This window comes from Vicia villosa, unplaced genomic scaffold (genome assembly GCF_029867415.1).
Source record: "Vicia villosa cultivar HV-30 ecotype Madison, WI unplaced genomic scaffold, Vvil1.0 ctg.001897F_1_1_1, whole genome shotgun sequence".
NCBI lineage: Eukaryota > Viridiplantae > Streptophyta > Magnoliopsida > Fabales > Fabaceae > Vicia > Vicia villosa.
The window spans coordinates 136,934-155,709 of NW_026705767.1; the positions used below are offsets into that span (position 1 = coordinate 136,934).

General features: G+C 39.7%; 1 protein-coding gene across 1 annotated transcript; it reads left to right on the forward strand.

Annotated features, from left to right (window-relative positions):
- Positions 1-16,990: 16,990 nt before the first annotated feature.
- Positions 16,991-18,553, forward strand: LOC131637038 (uncharacterized). The gene is made up of 2 exons (XM_058907603.1): positions 16,991-17,253; positions 17,362-18,553. The coding sequence occupies exons 1-2, from the start codon at positions 16,991-16,993 to the stop codon at positions 18,551-18,553; spliced, it is 1,455 nt and encodes a 484-aa protein (XP_058763586.1).
- Positions 18,554-18,776: the final 223 nt, after the last annotated feature.

The window sequence follows — 18,776 nt, forward strand, 5'->3', positions numbered from 1 at the left end:
AAAGAAATTGTTAGAATGTATAAAGGAGTGACACTTGGCAAACTTGCCAAAATACTTTTTTTGCTTTTTTCTATTGTATGATTATAAACCCTAAAAGATAGCAAGCTTATCCGCCTCCCTCCCCTGTTTTAACCTTTTCCTTCATCTCAAACTCGGTTTCTCTCTCCCAAATATCATTATCTTTCATGTTCTCAATTTTTTCCAGAAAAAAATTTCGCCACTCTTCCATTTCAAATTTCCAAAAACAAGTACACATCCTTCAGCCTCTCATCTATTCTCAGTCCGCCCTTTGCTCTCTCTCATACTCTCAGTTTCATGCCCACAATGACAACAACAACCATTTAACCCCACATTTAATCTCTCAAACTCTCTCTGTTTCCTATTCCATAAGATCAAACGCAAAATTCTCTCTTATCTCTCTCGGCTTCACCTCTATTTCAAATCCAACACTTTATTGCTTCAATCAAATATGGCCACACCAACAAAATATCATAATGGAGTCAAACCAAAATTCTATACTCACAAAAGCAAAGTCGTAAAAACGACACCAAACATGCTATACATCATTGACATACATCCGCAATGTCAAAGCAAGCCAAAATCGGAAGTTAAATCAAAGTATCGCGTGCATTTCAAAGTCAGGAAAGCAAGGGTATATTTCCGGAAATGGCACAAAAACCAAACACGAAATCAAGATATTACGGCACAAAAGTATCCACAAGTACCAATTAAACATGCCAAAAAATATAGCTCATGGGAATGGCGATAAAACTCCCAAAAAGTAAGTAAATCCTCACTCAAAAGTGATTTCAAAAAAATAAGCACAAGCTCACATAACCTCATTAATTCCACATGAATATCCAAACAATCAACATAATTGATGCATCAACACAAGCTCACAATTAATTCTCAACAATTTAAATTATGTTCAAAAATTCACTCAAGCATTTTATCAAACACTTAGTCTATAAGAAAAATGTTCATGATTTCACATCACAAATATCAACAATTCACATAATCAAGTAAGAGATCTTACCAATTAAATGAAGAGGAAGCTTGATCGGAAGATAGATCCGAGAAGAAAGAATCACAAATCGCGAAATCGAAGAGGGAGAGACGTGCGTAAACAGTGACGGAGAGAGAGATTCTACGGCGGTCTAGCGGCGGCGGTCGTGGTCGTCGGAGCGGCGGAGGGAGGTCAGATCTTTAGTGATAGAAAGAGATCTTAAGTTTTGTATGAAAATTGTTGAAGAAGATAGTTGAAGTTGTGATGAACTTGATGAAGATTGAAGAACAATTGATAGAATTGGGAGAAAGAGGATTATGATCTTTTAGAGAGATTTTGATTTGATTTTGAGTGTTTGTGGATAGTGAGTTCAAGTTATTTTTGAAAATGGAGTTGGAGGGAATATATAGTGTGGAGTATGGGTCTCAATTAACCAAAAATATAGTGCAGATTTTAATTCCACAAGAGTTCGACACATTCGAGTCAAAATCGAAGGGTGCTCGAAGCGAAATTTGAAATCGAGATGTGAAACAAAATCGTAGCCGACTCAATTTGTGACACCGTGTCAAAAGATGAGCTCAATCTGATAAAAATCGAGAGAGATATGAATTTTTGAATATCGGAAAATCGACATAAAAATGAACAGCACAATATTTTGCGTCTGTAGAAAGCTCTGACACCTTTTTGATGAAAAATTGGTACTTCTCGGAGTAGAATCCGAACTCGACTTTGCTAGAAAAGTTCTAGATATGGATATCCTTGTCGTCATGTAAAAAGATGAGCGTGATACGATAACAATTGATGGAGTTATGAATTTTCCGGTGAAACGACAATTAAATCCGAATTTCCTTTTTGGTTTAGCACCTCCATTTCGCGAAATAAACCAGAAATGAAGGTCTTTGGAGCACCGTTTGAACTCGGGCTTGCCACTGAACTTGTAAATAATAACATTTGCGACCTTGTGTCAAAATATCAGCCCGATACGATAAAAATAGACCGAGTTATGATTTTTGCAAGATTGAGAATACGGTGGACCAAAATCCGGTTCAGCATGCAGATTCTACTGTATTTTGCAAATCTAAAATTTTCGGTGAGGAATTCGCCTTCGACACGAACAGACAAACTAAAGAGGACGTCAAGACGAAACTATAGCAAAAAAACCGCTAAAAATGATTTTCAAGTCAACTTCCTTAATGAATTGGCCTCCTGGCCTAACAAATGAACTGTAGAACATAACAAGGTGGTCCTAACTATTGAATATCAAGTCAAAATGAGTTTCTGGGTGAGAGTTGCAATTTTTTTTTTGAAAATGCTCCGTAACACAGATTTTCTGTCAAACTGCTTTGAAACAACCACGACGCTTAACTTTTCTGCAACTTTAAACATGTCGGAACATGAGTGCCATACCCTAATTTTGACCCCCCTGAGATGTCATACTTTCAGGCTTTTCATCAGAATCAAAACAGATACTCAGAACAGTCACTTATTCATCTGGTGCTTAATCGAGGATGTTCAGAAACAAAAGAGTTCAGGAAAAGGATCAATCAATAAAAGGATTAGTCTCTAATAAAATAATAGGACTCAAAAAGCTTCATTCTATTCACCTATGATTGATTAGACACCCAATCATCTGGGCCCAAGTTTGCTTAGTTCACCAATCTAGGGTTTTGAGCCCATCAGGGACTATAATCAGGGATCACATTTGGGAAACCCTAAAAAGCTCCAGGACATCTATCAATTGGTTCAAATATCTTCAATTGGTTCATATGACATTATCCATTGGGCATTACACTTCAATTCAAGATCTACAGTCATCAATTTCATCTGGTCAACAATTAGGGTTTTTAACCTAATTCACCTGGATAGTTGACTTTTAATCAGGACATGGATCCAAAACTCAAAACATGGTTCAAAAAATTCTATTACCTCAACATAATCCATTCACATCACTCATTTAAGGAGGAGAACTTGATTCATCACAAAGGTCCAAAATTTCACTTCATTTGAAAAAGTCAACTGTACAGGATCACCTTTGACTTTTAGGGTTTTTAGTCAAACCATGACTTTTGAGGATCAATATCATCAATATATGATTATTAAAGTCATTTGACCAAAGAAATTCAAGAAAATTCATCAAGGATCAAAAAGTCAGGAATTAGGGTTTTTGAGGGCATTATGGGAACTCAAAATTTCACCTACACAACTCAAAAAACTTCCAACATGAAAGTTGTAGATCTTGCAAAATAAAACAACATCTTACAATGCAACTTTTTTCAAGAAATCAATCATTTAAGAAGTTTGGGATTTGGAAGTTATAGGCCTTAAAAACTTAGAAATTTTTTCAAGTGTTTTTGACCTAGTTTTCTTCCAACTTTGGGCTCATTTTTCACAAATTTCCCAAATGATTATGAAGAAACCCCAAACTAATGAATTGAAGTAGATGTTTAGGGCTTTCCAAATTGTGCTCAACCTCCTCCAAGTTCATTTTGAGGTAGGAGTAGTTGGCCTCATGGAGTAAAATTATAGGTCATGTACAATTTGAAACTTTGCAATTTTGTGCAAATGGCTTCACTAAATGATGTTACACTAACCATAATACATCTGCAAGCATACCATACATCCATTTTCATCATTGTATAAGGATTGAAGAATATTCCCAAAAACAAAGGCATGTGATTATGTAATGATTACATTTGGGAATTTATGGCAAATGGATGAATCACCAAAGAATCTCTTCCCAACCAATTGGAGCTAACTTCTGCATCAGAATTGTCCCCTAAGATCAAGCAAAATTTATGGCTAGGGAGTGGTATCAAAGAGCTCATCATTGCACTTGGAATATTCTTTGAATTCCTTCATGGCCAAGAAACCAAACTTACTTCACTAAGCAAGCTCACTATATCCAATTGCTCTGCATCATTTGCCTATAAATAGAAGAGCCTTCATCAGTAATAAGCACACCAAAGCCACTCAATTCCTTGCTTTCTCCTTCTCTCTCTCTCTCTCTCTCTCTCTCTCTCTCTCGTGCTTATGGTTTTTCAAAGTTCTTTGGCAAGAAGAATCGATTTCTTCAAACCAGAGCTCTTCTTTGGGAAGTAAGCATTCTAACATCTCAAGGGGGTTGATTATAGGTGATCCAAGCACCTGGATCACTTCTATAAGTGGAGGAACACCACAGCCACTTTCATTTTGAAGCTCGAGCAGTTGGAGGTCGGTAGCATAATTCAAGAGGTGTCAAGCAAGTCCAAGCATCCAAACATGTTTCTTAGGATGCAGTGAAGCTATTCAGATGGTCGCAGCCTATCTGTAAGTGCAGAATCACTACTTTCCATTCTCACTTGGAGCTCAAATAGAAGGGGTCGGGTAGAGCAATACTGAAGCATTCAAGGTGCAATAAGTATTCAGTTAGCATCACTGAGTCCCAAGGAAGCTTTTAGGATCATTCATACAAGCCCAGGTGCTCTCCATCATTCTCACAACCTCCATTTTTAGAGGTATTTTTTAAAACTCTAACCCACTTATTCAAGTACTCTTTCTTATATATCTTGATACCAGTTTGTTCAGCATCATCAGAGGATTGAAAACCCTCTATCATCGTTCATTTATTCATCTTGCTCATCATTTAATTTTAAATTTAGGGTTCATATGTTCTTCGTGTTTTCTGAGAAATTAGATAGTTGTAGTTAATATAAATAGATATTAGTTACATATCTGGATTGGTGAGGAAATTTGGAACAAAATTCATGTTTACACCATCACGTTTTGTTGAGAAACGAGCAAGTTCAAAAATTCAAATATGGAGAGCTTGAGGTTGAAGATGAAGATGGTGGGTGGCGCCATTTTTGAATTCTCAGGAGAAAGTTAAAAATATAATCAACTGAAAGCATGTTTTGAACGACTAAAAGGTTCAGCTCACTTGGTTACATGCGCTTCCACTCTCTCTTGCCATAAGGTCTTAGGTTCGATCCCCTCCTCATACCTTTTGTTTTTATTTTTCATTTTTTACGCGCGTGTTTTACATGTAATCAACTGAAGCTCCCTTTTTGTCACACTGAGCACGTAGCTCAGTTGGCATTGTTTTGGGGTGATGACCATGAGGGCGTGAGTTCAAGCCTTGTTGGAGACAAATCCAAATTTTTATCACTTTTCTCACTTATTTTTCTTTACAACTTTAACCAATTTATTCACCCTTCAAATTAAGTCATTTTTGCTTCATTTTTCACTCACTTATCAATTGATATATATATATATATATATATATATATATATATATATATATATATATATATATATATATATATATATATATATATATATTATGAATAAACAAAGAAATCACAAAAATATTATTTATTTCATGTATTTTTATTAAGTTAAAAATGGTGTGTTTTAAGTATTTTAAAATATATTTTAATACATGTTTTCCTTGAATTTTCAAAACCTAATCTCTCATAAATACTTTAGTGATAAAATCCTAATCATTTAGGTCTTAATTAGGTATAGATCTTATCTTTACCTTGTTTAAGTTGACTTGTGTCAAAAAATTCAAAACTGTTTTCAAACTTCAAATTAAACAGACGATCGAGGTTCTCAGACAACAGAGTCTTGCATCTTCTCTTTTCAACTGTTTTTCACAAACACTAAATCTATTTCATTGGGCCTCTAATAGAGTGTAAGTCCCAACACCTTTTTCTTTTCATAGTTTGTTTTCAAAAACTGTATTTACAAAATCTTCTTTCTGTTTTCAAAACATTCTTCTGGTATTTGAAGGACATTATTCCCGGTGAAACTCTTCAGATACCTATGTGACCTATGTCCATCTTCACTTCTTCTGTTTTCAAAAACCCTTAACTGTTTATAATAAATATTCAACTGTTATCAAATTGCTGGTAAGGCTTTGTACATACTTCTTCAAAGGCCTCCACTTCATCCAGGTTAGGCTTTACAAGCTTTCAATTTACAGTCTTTATTTAAATTAATGTCAAATATAAACTGTTTATATATTGTTTAGAACTACGTCTGAGTGTAACCTTAGGACAGTTAAACTATATATATTATAGGAATATGGCATAGGCTTGAGAATGTCTTCCCGGTGAAGGCTCTTTCCTAATTAGAGATCTTTAGTTCAAACCCTCAAGATGAATTATTCCCGGTGAAACATCTTGAAAAAACCTTAGAACCCAAACTAGGACACATCCACCCAGGAGGAATTATTCCCGGTGAAACCTCTTACCCATTTGCTTAGAGCCAAAATAAGTTCAAAACTACATAGCTTCCTCTTGTGCTATAACAAGGACCCTCGATGACCCTCGATTAGCCTCCTCTTGGGCTTTGTACAAGGACCCACAGGCTTCTTAAAAGCATATTCCCAGCTTCCTCTTGAGCTTGTATACAAGGACCCATCAGGTTTCTTAAAAACATAGGAACAGGTCTCTAGTTACCTTTCAGCCTACCCTGGTGAGTTTCTTCCATTCTTAAAAATAGACTTTTAAACAAGCTAAGAATGTCTCAATCTCAGCATTGAGCATACCTTTTGGAATGAGAGACTTGGACAGTCTCTGTCACCCTTATCTTTATTAATCTTCCTTAGCAGAGTCTAGGATCCTTAGTTATCTATCCTCAATCAGAGTCAGCCTTAATCTTGGGCTTTAAACAAGAAGTCTCAATTAGATAATCTTTCTGCTATCATTCATAAATCCCTGGAAAGGGTTAGCCTCCAAAATCACTCCTTTAAATCCAAAACCCCTGGAAAGGGTTAGCCTCCAAAAATTCATTCTTTCAAAAGATAATTTTCCCAGCTGAGTAGAATCCCTGGAAAGGGTTAGCCTCCAATCTCAGTCAATAAAAGATATATTCCTTCAATAAAAAGTCTGCCACAACCTTGGGCTTTGTACAAGGGAGAAAAGAGTGTTTTTCCCAACATATGTATATATATATATATATATATATATATATATATATATATTTCCCAATTAAGAGTCAACCTCAATTCTAGGCTTTGTACAGAACACAAAACTTCTTAGTTTAAGTCAATCCCCAGTAGAGTTATCTCCCAGAGTCAATAAAATGATAAATCAATCAAAAGCCTCAAGCTTGGGCCTCAAGCAAGCCAGCTAAAGTCAAATCTTTTATACAGTAGATAGACATAGCTTATCTCTATAGAGAGATCTTTCTCCTATCTCACCACATTCAATCAAACAAACATTTCAATTTCAATTTCAATTTCAATTTCAAAACATTCTCCCAATTAGGACTTTGAAAGGCATGCTCTGAGGAAAACAAACCCAGACTTGCACACTTTCCCTAATTTGGATGAGAATCCTTCTTTCATTCAAGAGACATGTTGGCTGTCATACTTGATCAACCAAGTAGGCTCCCTCTCTTAATGAAATGAATTCAGCTTTTCTGTCACTCTTTTAAATGTTTGTGGTGGAATAGTAGAAATACCTCTCTATAAAGATGACTTCATGTCTCTTTACTGTAAACAGAGATTTAATTCAAGCTTCAACATTGAGCTTCAAGCAAGGCACCAAAAATCATTAATTTCCCTAATTAGTTCTCCGAACTACAAAAAGCTCTGACTTCCATTAGGGATATGTAGGCATGAGGTTCACAAGGAATCTCAGCGAGCTAATAAAATAGCAAAAATAGTCAGTCAGTCTTCTTTTTAATCAATTCAATTCTCTCTCCTAACACAAAGGAGAAACTTTCCCAATAATAAGCAACAAACACAAACACATAGACACAGAGAAGATTCCCGTAGAGTACTACGGATATGTAGGGTGCTTAAACTCTTCCCTATGTATAACCGACCTCCCGGACTCCAAAATTTCTAGTCTAGGTGAATCCCCACACTTAGCAAACTCCTAGGGTTTATTTGAGATCTTTTTCCCCTTTCCTACTCGTAGGATAATTAAAAAGTTCGTGTCATATCGTAGGAAGAACTGAAACAAAATTCATCCCGCCACGGGCGCATTCTCCTTCCAAATTTCGCGTGAAGGGTCTAGCGTGCCGTCCTCCCAAGTGAAACGGGGAGGTAAAAAAAATGACACCACAGAAAAATGGAGACTCTGCTAGGGAAAGTAATAACCTTGGTTTTTCATCTAGACCAATGGTTGACCTGTGCTGGTCCAACCCCCAATGAGGAATTAGGGATGCCAAATTCCCCCTCAAACAAGAGAGGTCCTGCCTAACCTCTGTGTCATTTCATGTGATTGTTGCATATATACTTTTTTATTTTTTTTATTCTGTATCGGGAAAGGGCTTGATTCCCCCTTGTGGTGAGAAATCCTATACCCGGATTTGAGTGCAACATAAGATAGGATGGAGGATGTCTTCTCGGTGAAGGCCCTTTAATCTTGGTTCCCAAATCTACTATTGGGATTTGCCTGGCTGGTTGTGATTAACGGCGCCAATGCATTCCGAGACTGATTTGTACCAGGAGGACCTAGAAACACATTAACCCCACTTAAAGCCTTTTTTAGGACGTAGAGCGGTGATTACGAAAGTAATTGTCACGCAGATACTACACTCAGAGAAAACTCTCTCATAGATACCAGTCAACGTATCTTTAAGGTTGAGCAAAAACTCTGAGATCCCTAGAACCTGGTCTACAGGTACAAAAATCCTTATCCATAGTTTACCCTGGGGCGAGGTTTGCGTCGTGACTCCATGACCACTATACCCTTCTATGCCATGTTTGTTTAAAAAACTCCTGTGTGTGCATTTATGCATTCATGCATCATAATAACTAAAAACAAAAGAGTCTTTTTCGAGTCGTTTTTCAAGGAAACTAAATAACGAACGTTTTGAACTTCATAGGAAGAGAGAAACGAAGAAAGGACTTAAGGATCTATACCATGGATTACAGAAGAAAGTGAGCTAGGAAATACACCTTCAAAATTCCTAAGGTCGAGGAATTGGAAAAGCTCTGAAAACTTGTGGTCAACTCCCAGGCTTTCAAGGAGAAGTATGGAAAACTTCTGCCTCTTCTCAGCACTAACATTGTGGATGGGATTCTCCCTATATTGGTACAGTTTTACAATCCAACGTATCACTGCTTTACCTTTCCAGATTATCAACTCATGCCTACGTTGGAAGAGTACTCTCGTCTGGTTGGAATACCCGTGTACGCGCAAGATCCGTACTCCGGTTTGGAAAAGAATCCTGACGACATCATCATTGCTGCAACAACTCCCTTGAACGTAGTCGACATCAGAACTCATATGGTGAGTAAAGGAGGAATTCAAGGATTACCCTCCAAGTTTCTATTTGATCAAGCTCGGTACTTCATCAACATCCATGATATGAGCGCTTTTGAGGAAATCTTGGCTTTGCTTATCTACGGATTGTTTTTGTTCCCTAACATTAACGATTTCATTGCCATCGACGCAATTAAGATCTTCTTGATTGGAAATCCAGTTCCAACCTTGCTTGCGGATGCTTATCACTCTGTGCATTCAAGAAACCTGCAGCGAGGAGGATTAATTATATGCTGCGTACCGTCGTTATATGAATGGTTCGTCTCGCACCTGCCAAAGTCTAGCACTTTCTGGAATATGAGGGATGGCCTTTACTGGTCACAGAAAATCATGTCTCTCACTCATACGGACATTGATTGGTGTAGTCCTGACAACGACGAAACCAAGATCATCTTCAGTTGCGGAAGTTTTCCCAATGTACCCCTTATTGGAACTAAGGGAGGAATCAGTTATAATCCAGCTTTAGCCCGTCGTCAATACGACTATCCCATGAAAAATATACCAAGTAGTATTCAATTAGAGGGTTTGTTCTTCAAGAACATCGACGATCATGGTAATATGATGAAGAAGGAAATTGTCCAAGCCTGACGTCTTGTTCACAGCAAAGGGAGAAGATTGTTAGGAAAACATCTTTGCATCTCCTTGGATCCTTACCTTCAATGGGTACGCATCAGAGCATTCAAGCTCAGGATGCCATATCAATATCAAGAACCTATTCCCCTAAGGGAACCAATATTCCTTTTCTCCACCGATGTTGAAAAACTTCAAGCGGCATTAAACAAGGTATGCCAAGAAAGGAATGCTTGGAGGAACAGGTATCGAATCGTCAACACGGAAAATGTTGAGATTCAGAACATCCTAAGAAGGAAGGATGAGTTACTTGAAGTACTCGATCGACAAGTGACACAATCGTCACTTTCTCATCATATCCCTCTTGCTTCCTAGATCATCGATCAACTCACGTCAGAGAATGCTCAGCTCAAGAAACAAAAGAAAATGTTAGAACGTGAAGTCGGCTCTTCGTCAAAGTTTTAGAGTCCTTTCTCTCTGTTTCTCTATATTTCCCTTTTCAAAGTGTGTAAAAAAACGGCGTTTTCGCTTAATTAATAAAAAGTGTGATGTTTCATAACGTAATTATGGTGTTTCCTTGAAAAATATTAAATTAATTACATATCATGCATCGCCTTAGTCGTACGCACTGACACGAGAATTGTTGCGGATCTAATCATCACTTTCCTTTCTCCAGATGAGAGGAGGAGAAGGAGGTGAACAAAGGCATTCAAGCTGTCTCATCCATACAACACTCGTTCAAGTCGCAAGAAAAGAATGGAAGACTTTGAACAAGAGAATGGAGAACTCAGAGAAGAGGTTACTACTCTCAAAGATGCTGTTGAAAGGCTCAATAGTATGGTAGAAGCCCTGGTAGTTGCACAGAATCGACCAACGCCAGAAGAACCACAAAGGACTGTGGTTTCCGAGATTGTTTCTAATCCTATTCCTCAGTATACCATGCCGCCCAACCGACCTTGGGGCATGCCATGTAATTTTATTCCAGACGGGTACATACCCCCAGTTTCTGAAGTTCCAAGAACTACAACGGAGATGCATCCACCGGAGGGTTACAGACCTCTGGAAATTGAAGTTCCAAGAGCAACAGCAATGGGTTTCACACAACAAAATGCTGAGATTCCAAGATCTGCTGTCATGGCTTCTCCACAGCCGATTATGCATACTTTTCCTCCACCGGGCGGACAAGTATATCATCATGCTCCCAGTGAGGACGCTGGCATGTATGAAAGATTGGACGAATTCCAGGAACAGTCTCTGCAAATGCAGAAGGAACTCAAGACTCTCCGAGGACAAGATCTATTTGGAAAGAATGCTGCAGACCTCTGTCTGGTTCCAAATGTTAAGATTCCTCACAAATTCAAAGTACCAGAGTTCGAGAAGTACAAAGGGAATTCATGCCCACAAAGTCACCTAGTGATGTACGCTCGAAGAATGTCAACTCAGACTGATAATCAACAATTGCTCATTCATTATTTTCAAGACAGCCTGACTGGTGCTGCACTCAAATGGTACATGAACTTGGACAGTTCAGAGATTCATACTTTTCGAGACCTCGGAGAGGCCTTCGTCAAACAGTATAAGTACAATCTGGATATGGCTCCCGACAAAGATCAACTCCGGGCCATGACTTAAAAGGATAGAGAAAGCTTCAAGGAATACGCTCAGAGATGGCGTGAAGTTGCTGCACAAACCTATCCACCACTTGAAGAGAAAGAAATGAGAAAAATCTATCTCAGGGCTTTGAGTCCATTTTACTACGGACGAATGGTTGCCAGCGCTCCTAGTGACTTTACCGAAATGGTAAACATGGGCGTACGTTTAGAAGAAGCAGTTCGAGAAGGATGCTTAAACAAAGAACCAGAATCTTCTATTGGTCCAAGGAAGTATGGAAGTTCTTTCCAGAAGAAAAAGGATCAAGATGTCAGCAATGTCTTGCACAAAGCTAAGAAGAAGTTTCCACCTCAAGTTGCTACAATAGCTCCGGTTGTTAACTCAGCGCCAGCTTATCAACCTCAGGTTTCTCAACAACCATTTCAACAAAGGTCGCAGCAACCTCAGCAGCAGGTTCGACCTCCAAATTTCAACAACAATCGGGCACAAAGGTATCCTCCCTTTGACCCCATACCAATGCGGTATGCGGAATTGTTTCCAACACTACTGGCGAAAGGACTCATTCAGACAAGGAGTCCTCCAAATCCAACGTATGAATCATCACCTTAGTTCAAGAATGACCAATCTTGTCCCTATCATCAGGGGGCACCAGGTCACAACATTGAGAACTGCTTCAGTTTCAAGGCCGACGTTCAAAGATTAGTGAAAAGTGGAATGCAATCCTTCAACGATACTAATCCTAACGTCCAAGCAAATACTTTGCCGCAGCATAAAGAAGCTTCAGTGAATCTGATAGATCAACACCCCAACGTCATTCAAATCTACGACATTCGTCAGATAGGGGAAAATCTCGTCAAAATGCACGCTAGACAAGCTGGATACGGTCACGTACCACCTCACAACTACTTCACATGTGAAATTTGTCCAAAGAATAATCAAGGATGTGTCGTAGTTCAAGCTGCATTACAAGAACAAATGGACTTAGGATGGATTCAACACATCCGAGTCAAAACTGAGTGCTACATCAACATGGTTCAAGGATGTCCAGGAGAATACAAAATCTACAAAGTTGAAGATCTCGAAGGATCGGTAGTCAGGTTCCATAATACTTTAAATGGACTTGCCTACTTTGGAACGGATTTCCATCCTTACAGTAGATGCAGAATCTGTCGAAGAAATTCACGAGGATGTTTGCGCGTTCGCAACGACATTCAGAAATTAATGGATGAAAATACCATTACAGTTCTTGCCAACAGAGAAGATGACGAAGTCTTTACCGTGTCTCCTCGGAATAATCAAGTTGAACCAACGCAAGTCAAGTATGACAGTAGGAAAACAGCAATTGCTCCATTAGTCATCTACTTACCAGGTCCTGTACCGTATGAGTCCAGCAAGGCTATACCATACAAGTACAATGCTACATTTATTGAAAATGGTAAGGAAATACCATTACCGTCTGTTGTCAACATTGCTGATGTTAGTCGAGTCACTAGAAGTGGACGAGTCTTCAACAGAACAATAGAAAATGTGGAAAAGCCTTCGGAAGAAGCACCACATAGGCAAGACAATCATCCGACCAATGCTGTTCAAGCGAAAGAAAATGATGAGATCTTGAAGTTAATCCAAAGGAGTGAATACAACATTGTAGACCAGCTGCTACATACTCCGTCTAGGATATCTGTTCTCTCCCTACTATTGAGTTTTGAAGCTCATAGGGAAGCTCTACAGAAAGTTTTGGAACAAACTTTCGTAGAACCTAGTGTTACCGTGGGGCAATTCAACAATATCGTTGCCAATATCTCCGCAGGAACTAACCTGAGTTTCTGTGACGAAGATCTTCCTGAAGAAGGAGTGGACCATAATCTTCCACTTTACATTTCAGTTAGCTGCATGGGTGATGTACTCACATGAGTCCTAATAGACAATGGATCCTCTCTAAACGTCATGCCCAAATCAACATTGTCAAGATTATCCTTCAAAGATTACCCGCTAAGGGACAGTCACGTCATTGTCAAAGCATTTGATGGATCAAGGAAGTCCGTTTTTGGAGAAGTGGATCTTCCCATAACTATTGGACCTCATACGTTCAAAATCACTTTCCAAGTTATGGATATCCCGACACAATACAGTTGTTTGCTAGGTCGCCCATGGATTCATGAGGCTGGGGCAATTACTTCAACACTTCATCAGAAACAGAAGTTCATAAGAAATGACAAATCGGTAACCGTATGTGGAGAACGAGCTTTGATCGTCAGTAACCTGTCATCATTCTCCGACATAGAACATAAAGAAGTCGCTGGAACTAAATTCCAAGCACTTTCCTTGGATAAGGAAAAAGGAAAGGAGAAAGCAGCGTCTATTTCTTCCTACAAAGATGCAATCCAAGTTGTAAAGGATGGCACTACCAGTGGTTGGGGGCACATTAATATTCCTACCAACAACAAGAACAGAACAGGAGTTGGATTCTTTCCGACATCATCAAAGGCTATTCCAGGAATTGAGGTAGTTCTTCCAATTCAAGAAACTATCCGCAGTGGAGGTTTTCTTCAACCTGTTCAACAAACAGTCAATACCATCAGTACGGAAAACACCGATGAGAATTTTGAAGTGGAATGTATGTCCTACCTTCTCGAAGCAGGATACATATCGCTAACAGAATCTGATTCACCTTGCTGTTATCCCACTAAAGGATCTGAAAGTAAGACCCAACCAAGCAATGACGAAGTTGCTAACAGCTTCATCACCAGAAGTCATGGTTCATCAGAAGAAGTTCCTCCTATCCCCGAAGAAACTTGGGATACATTAGGAGAACCAAGCGGAAAATTCGACTACATGGTGAAATACTCCGCTCCTGAAAGTTCAAAAATCTCTCTTGAAGACATTGTTCCAACTGGATGGAACATTGATTATGATTACCTCACTCAGCCAAAAGAGATATATAACCCTTGCTATTCATCATCAGCATCTGGTGAAGTCATCATTGAGGATTATATCCCCAAGTCACCTTCCGAGACTACGGATTTAGAGTCCACATACCTAGTCAATGCCATCTTGGGAGAAGAGCAAGATCAAAATACAGAAGAGGACGATCTCGAAAGTGTCTCAGACAACAAGTCTCTCCATTCAGAAGATTGGAAGTCTCCTCAAAAGAAAAACCGACATACTGTTGCACCCCAAAATTTGCCCTCTTTATTTGAGCTATAAGTTAATGATGACGTTTATTTCGTCATTCAAAAATTGAAGAAAAATAATAAAGAGTTTTCATGGGTTTAAGAAGAAAGGCGTGGAAAATGGTTTAAACAGTGGAAATACGAGAAAATTCGCAAGTCATATTTGGAAGGTGATATGAGCTAAGTTCCCGCGATGTCTTGACTGTTTCGACGATATCTACAACTTTCGTGTTCGGCTCGGAAGCCAATTCTTTGAGGAAGGTTGCCAGATTTGCAAATTACTTGAGGTTTCATAGTGAAAAACAATGCTGAATGTAGGGTTTCGGACCTCGGAAAATTCATATCTCCTAATCCGCTCGTCGGATTCACTTGAAAATTTAACTGGAGCTCCGTACCATCATTACCAAGATTTCATATGTTCGGACCGAAGGCCAATTATGTACGGAAAATTCCCAGAATTTTAAGGATCGTCGCGTTGTTTCGGTAAAAAGTGTGTTTTCGAGTATGTCGCGCCGAGTTTGAAAATTCATAACTTCTTCGATTTTTATCGTATGAAGTCCATTCCGGCGGCATTTTCTCAGAAATTTCGTTAGCTTTGTTTCTTCGTCACACATGCTTGTTCAGATTTTGAGCCGAAGATAGGGTTTTATCGAGTTCTTTGAGCGGTACTCACAAAATTCTGCACAGTCGGACCAGATGAATCGGCGTTTCTCGCCATTCAAACGCGCGTATTTTCTTCATCGCTTATCGGATTGAGACGACTCTCGCGGCGATGAATCAAGAATTTGGTCATCTTCATAGTGGCATTGGTTTCGTTCCGGAGTTCAGAGCCGAACCGTGTTTCCTTAAAAACGAGCCAAAATAAGACGCATCGAGGGCAATTTGGACATTTCGCGTTGACAATATATAAACATTTTGCTCTTCACAAATCAAGGGAGGACTCTCATAATTTCAATTCACCAAGTTTCTTCACAAACACTTTCTCAATTCTCTCTCAATTTTCATAGATCAAAACACAAACCACACTCTTTGATTTTCTTTTCTTAAGAGCTTGTTATTTCCGCTCCATTCCCAAGCATAAGTCTCCAAAGGTCGAGCAGCGGAGTGTGAATGTAACTCGTTCACCTAAAAAACACAAAACAAACAAAAATTAGTTAGCCGAGCTACGGTACCTCTGATTCCGCAAAACGGATACGTAGGCAGCGGGGTAGGGCCCGTGCGAGCATAATCCTTTCTTTTCCCTACATTCTGCATTCATTTTAGTCCAGATTAGCGTAGATTTGTTACACACCCATAATTTTAGACACATGCGTGGATACCATCGAGTACGATGGGCGCGAGGGGTGCTAGTACCTTCCCCTCGCGTAACCGACTCCCTTACCCTTTTTTCTCTGGTCGTGAGACCGTTGTTTTGTTTTGTGGTTTGCTGGCATTCCCTTCCTTTTCAGGATAAATATGTTAGTGGCGACTCTGTTAATTTTCGCGGTAGCGACAGCTGGCGACTCTGCTGGGGATATCTCGACCTGTTGCTGGTCCGGACTCAGCAAGTCGATCCTAGCGCTTGTGTGTTTATCATTGGGTGTTTTATTGCTTTGCATATTTGCCTGTTTGCATTGCATTCTATGTGCGCTTTTACTTTTCTGCATCATATTCTGGACTGGCTGGATCTCTGTCTGTTGGGTGGGTGTTTCAAGAGGTAAAAGGCCCAATACCCAGGCTATGTGTGAACCATAGGAATCCTAGGATAGAGTGGGAGCATGGTTTGTCTCGAGGTGTACGTCTCGGGATGGATTATGTGACCATGAGCAGGGTAGTGGTTTCAAACGGAGGTATTATCGTCACCCGCTTACGCGCTGTGATGATGCTTACCTTCGGGCGGACCGTATACTGCGTTTCATGACCTTACCTTGGCCTAGATTTTACCCGTGAGTGGGGCGGGAATCAATGATCATATTAACAGGTACATTGTTGGTGACCGCTGTTCTCGTTCGTGGATTACCGCTGTTCTTGTTCGTGGGTTACCGCTGTTCTTGTTCGAGTGTACTATTGGTTCCTGTTCGTGGGGTACTATGGTTCTTGTTCGAGTGGTAATCTGTGTTCTATTCCAGTGTGTTATTGACTATGGGCTTTGGTTCCGTGGATTGACATTCTATGTTCCGCGTGGTATACCATTTGGGGGCCGAACCTTTGGCTCTGTACTATGTGTGCTACCGGCAGTCCAGAATGCCTGGTGGGCGGCAACAAGCCCTACCATTTTGCATCATAGCATATTTATTTCCAAAAGAAATGCAAAAAATATATATATATATATGTATAACAAACATTTGCATATCATATTTTCAGGGACATTCAAGAGTTCATTCAAGTTGAAGATGGACACTCCCATTGATACCGTCAAGGAAGTAAAGAGACATACGCACACCTACAGCTTCTTCCGAGAGCCGTTGACCGCATTAGAGGGCTTGAGTTCGTTAATGACCGCTTTCTGCCTGAAGAGTTTCACGGATGATTATGGGAATATCTTGACTTTGTTGGAAACCGTGGTTGATACTCCTGCTTTGCAAACCTTGATGCAATTCTATGATCCTGAAATGAGGTGTTTTACGTTCCAGGATTACCAGTTGGCTCCGACATTGTAAGAGTACTCTATCATTCTTAATCTCAAGGTAAAAGACGAAGTGCCATTCATCGACGTTCCAAAAGAAGTGAATTTCAAGTTGATCGCTGTTGCTCTTTATTTGAGCATAAAAGAAGTATCTGATAATTGGAAGTCGAATGGAGGTGTCTCGGGGTTCTCTTTGAAGTTCTTGGTGAGAAAAGCTAAAGAGGAATTTGAGAAAAAGAATTGGAACGCGTACAATGCATTGCTTGCTGTGGCTATTTACGGGATTGTGATGTTCCCAAATGTTCCCAATTTTGTAGACTCGGCCGCGGTACACATCTTCATGGGAAAGAATCCTATTCCTACGTTGTTGGCCGATACTTATTATGCCGTTCATTCCCGATATGAGAAACGTGGTGGTGCCATCACTTGTGGCCTTCAGTTGTTGTTCATCTGGTTCCTCTCTTTGTTGCCCAGCAAAGGACCTTTTGTGAAGACAAGGGATACGCTCAAGTGGACACACAGGATTATGTCACTTACTTCTTATGATATTCAGTGGCAAAAGTATCGAATTAACGTTTCTGAAGTGATTGTTGGGTGCGGTAAGTTCGATAATGTTCCTTTGGTTGGTACTAGAGGTTGCATCAATTACAATCCCGTGGTATCCTTGCGTCAGTTGGGGTATACGTTGAAAGACAAGCCGACGGATCACTTGATAGCGGAGACAGTCTATTTTGAGAAGGGGTCGGATCCAGAAAAGTTGAAGGGGATAATTGTGGCTTGGAAGAAGATCCGTAAGCATAACGGAGCCCATTTAGGGAAGAAGGAATCACTCGCTTTGACACCGTATGTTGAATGGATTGTAAAACGGGTCAGAAATTTGTTGCTGCCATATGATAGGGTTGCACCACTTCAAAAGCAACCTCCTTTGATTCTATCCGAATTTGTGCCAACAGAACTTTACAAGGATGCTTTGGTTACCAACTACAGGTTGCATGAAAGAGAGCAAGAGACCAATTTGAAGTTCTTTGAAGAGAGAGATGCAAAGATGAGGTTGATGCACCAGCTCAAGCAAGTCGAAGGCGCAAGTTCAAGTCAAGCTAGTACCCGGAGGCGTCCCTATGAGTTGCTAGAGGAAGATTTGCACCACAAGCAGCAAGAGTGTCTACAGTTACAGAGATCAGAGAGTAGTCTCAAGAGGCAGAAGCGGGATTCAGATAAACAGCTAGTAGAAGAGAAGGCTAAGACTGCTCGACTTGAAGAAGAACTAAGAAGACTCCGAGCCCAACGGAGAGGAGATGGAGGAGCTCATTCTGTTGCCAGGCGATCCTAGTGTCGCTGTGGGGTGGATTTGTTTGATCCATGATGGTGGATTTGATGTTTATGCTTGATATTTGTCGCCCATGTCCAGGATTGTTGGATGGGGTCGCATTTTGACGTTCTGGATTTCTTTTGTATGCCTTATAAGCACATTGTGACACAGTTATGTGTTTTGTTTGTATGAACTCAAATTCTCGGTTATGTTTGAATGAAATATGCTCAGTTTGCTGAATTAT

Excerpts from the sequence above, each read along its gene's own strand:
- LOC131637038 (XM_058907603.1), top strand. The coding sequence starts at position 16,991 with ATGGACACTCCCATTGATACCGTCAAGGAAGTAAAGAGACATACGCAC. Across the intron at positions 17,254-17,361 it reads TACCAGTTGGCTCCGACATT|CATAAAAGAAGTATCTGATA; the intron begins GTAAGAGTACTC and ends TCTTTATTTGAG.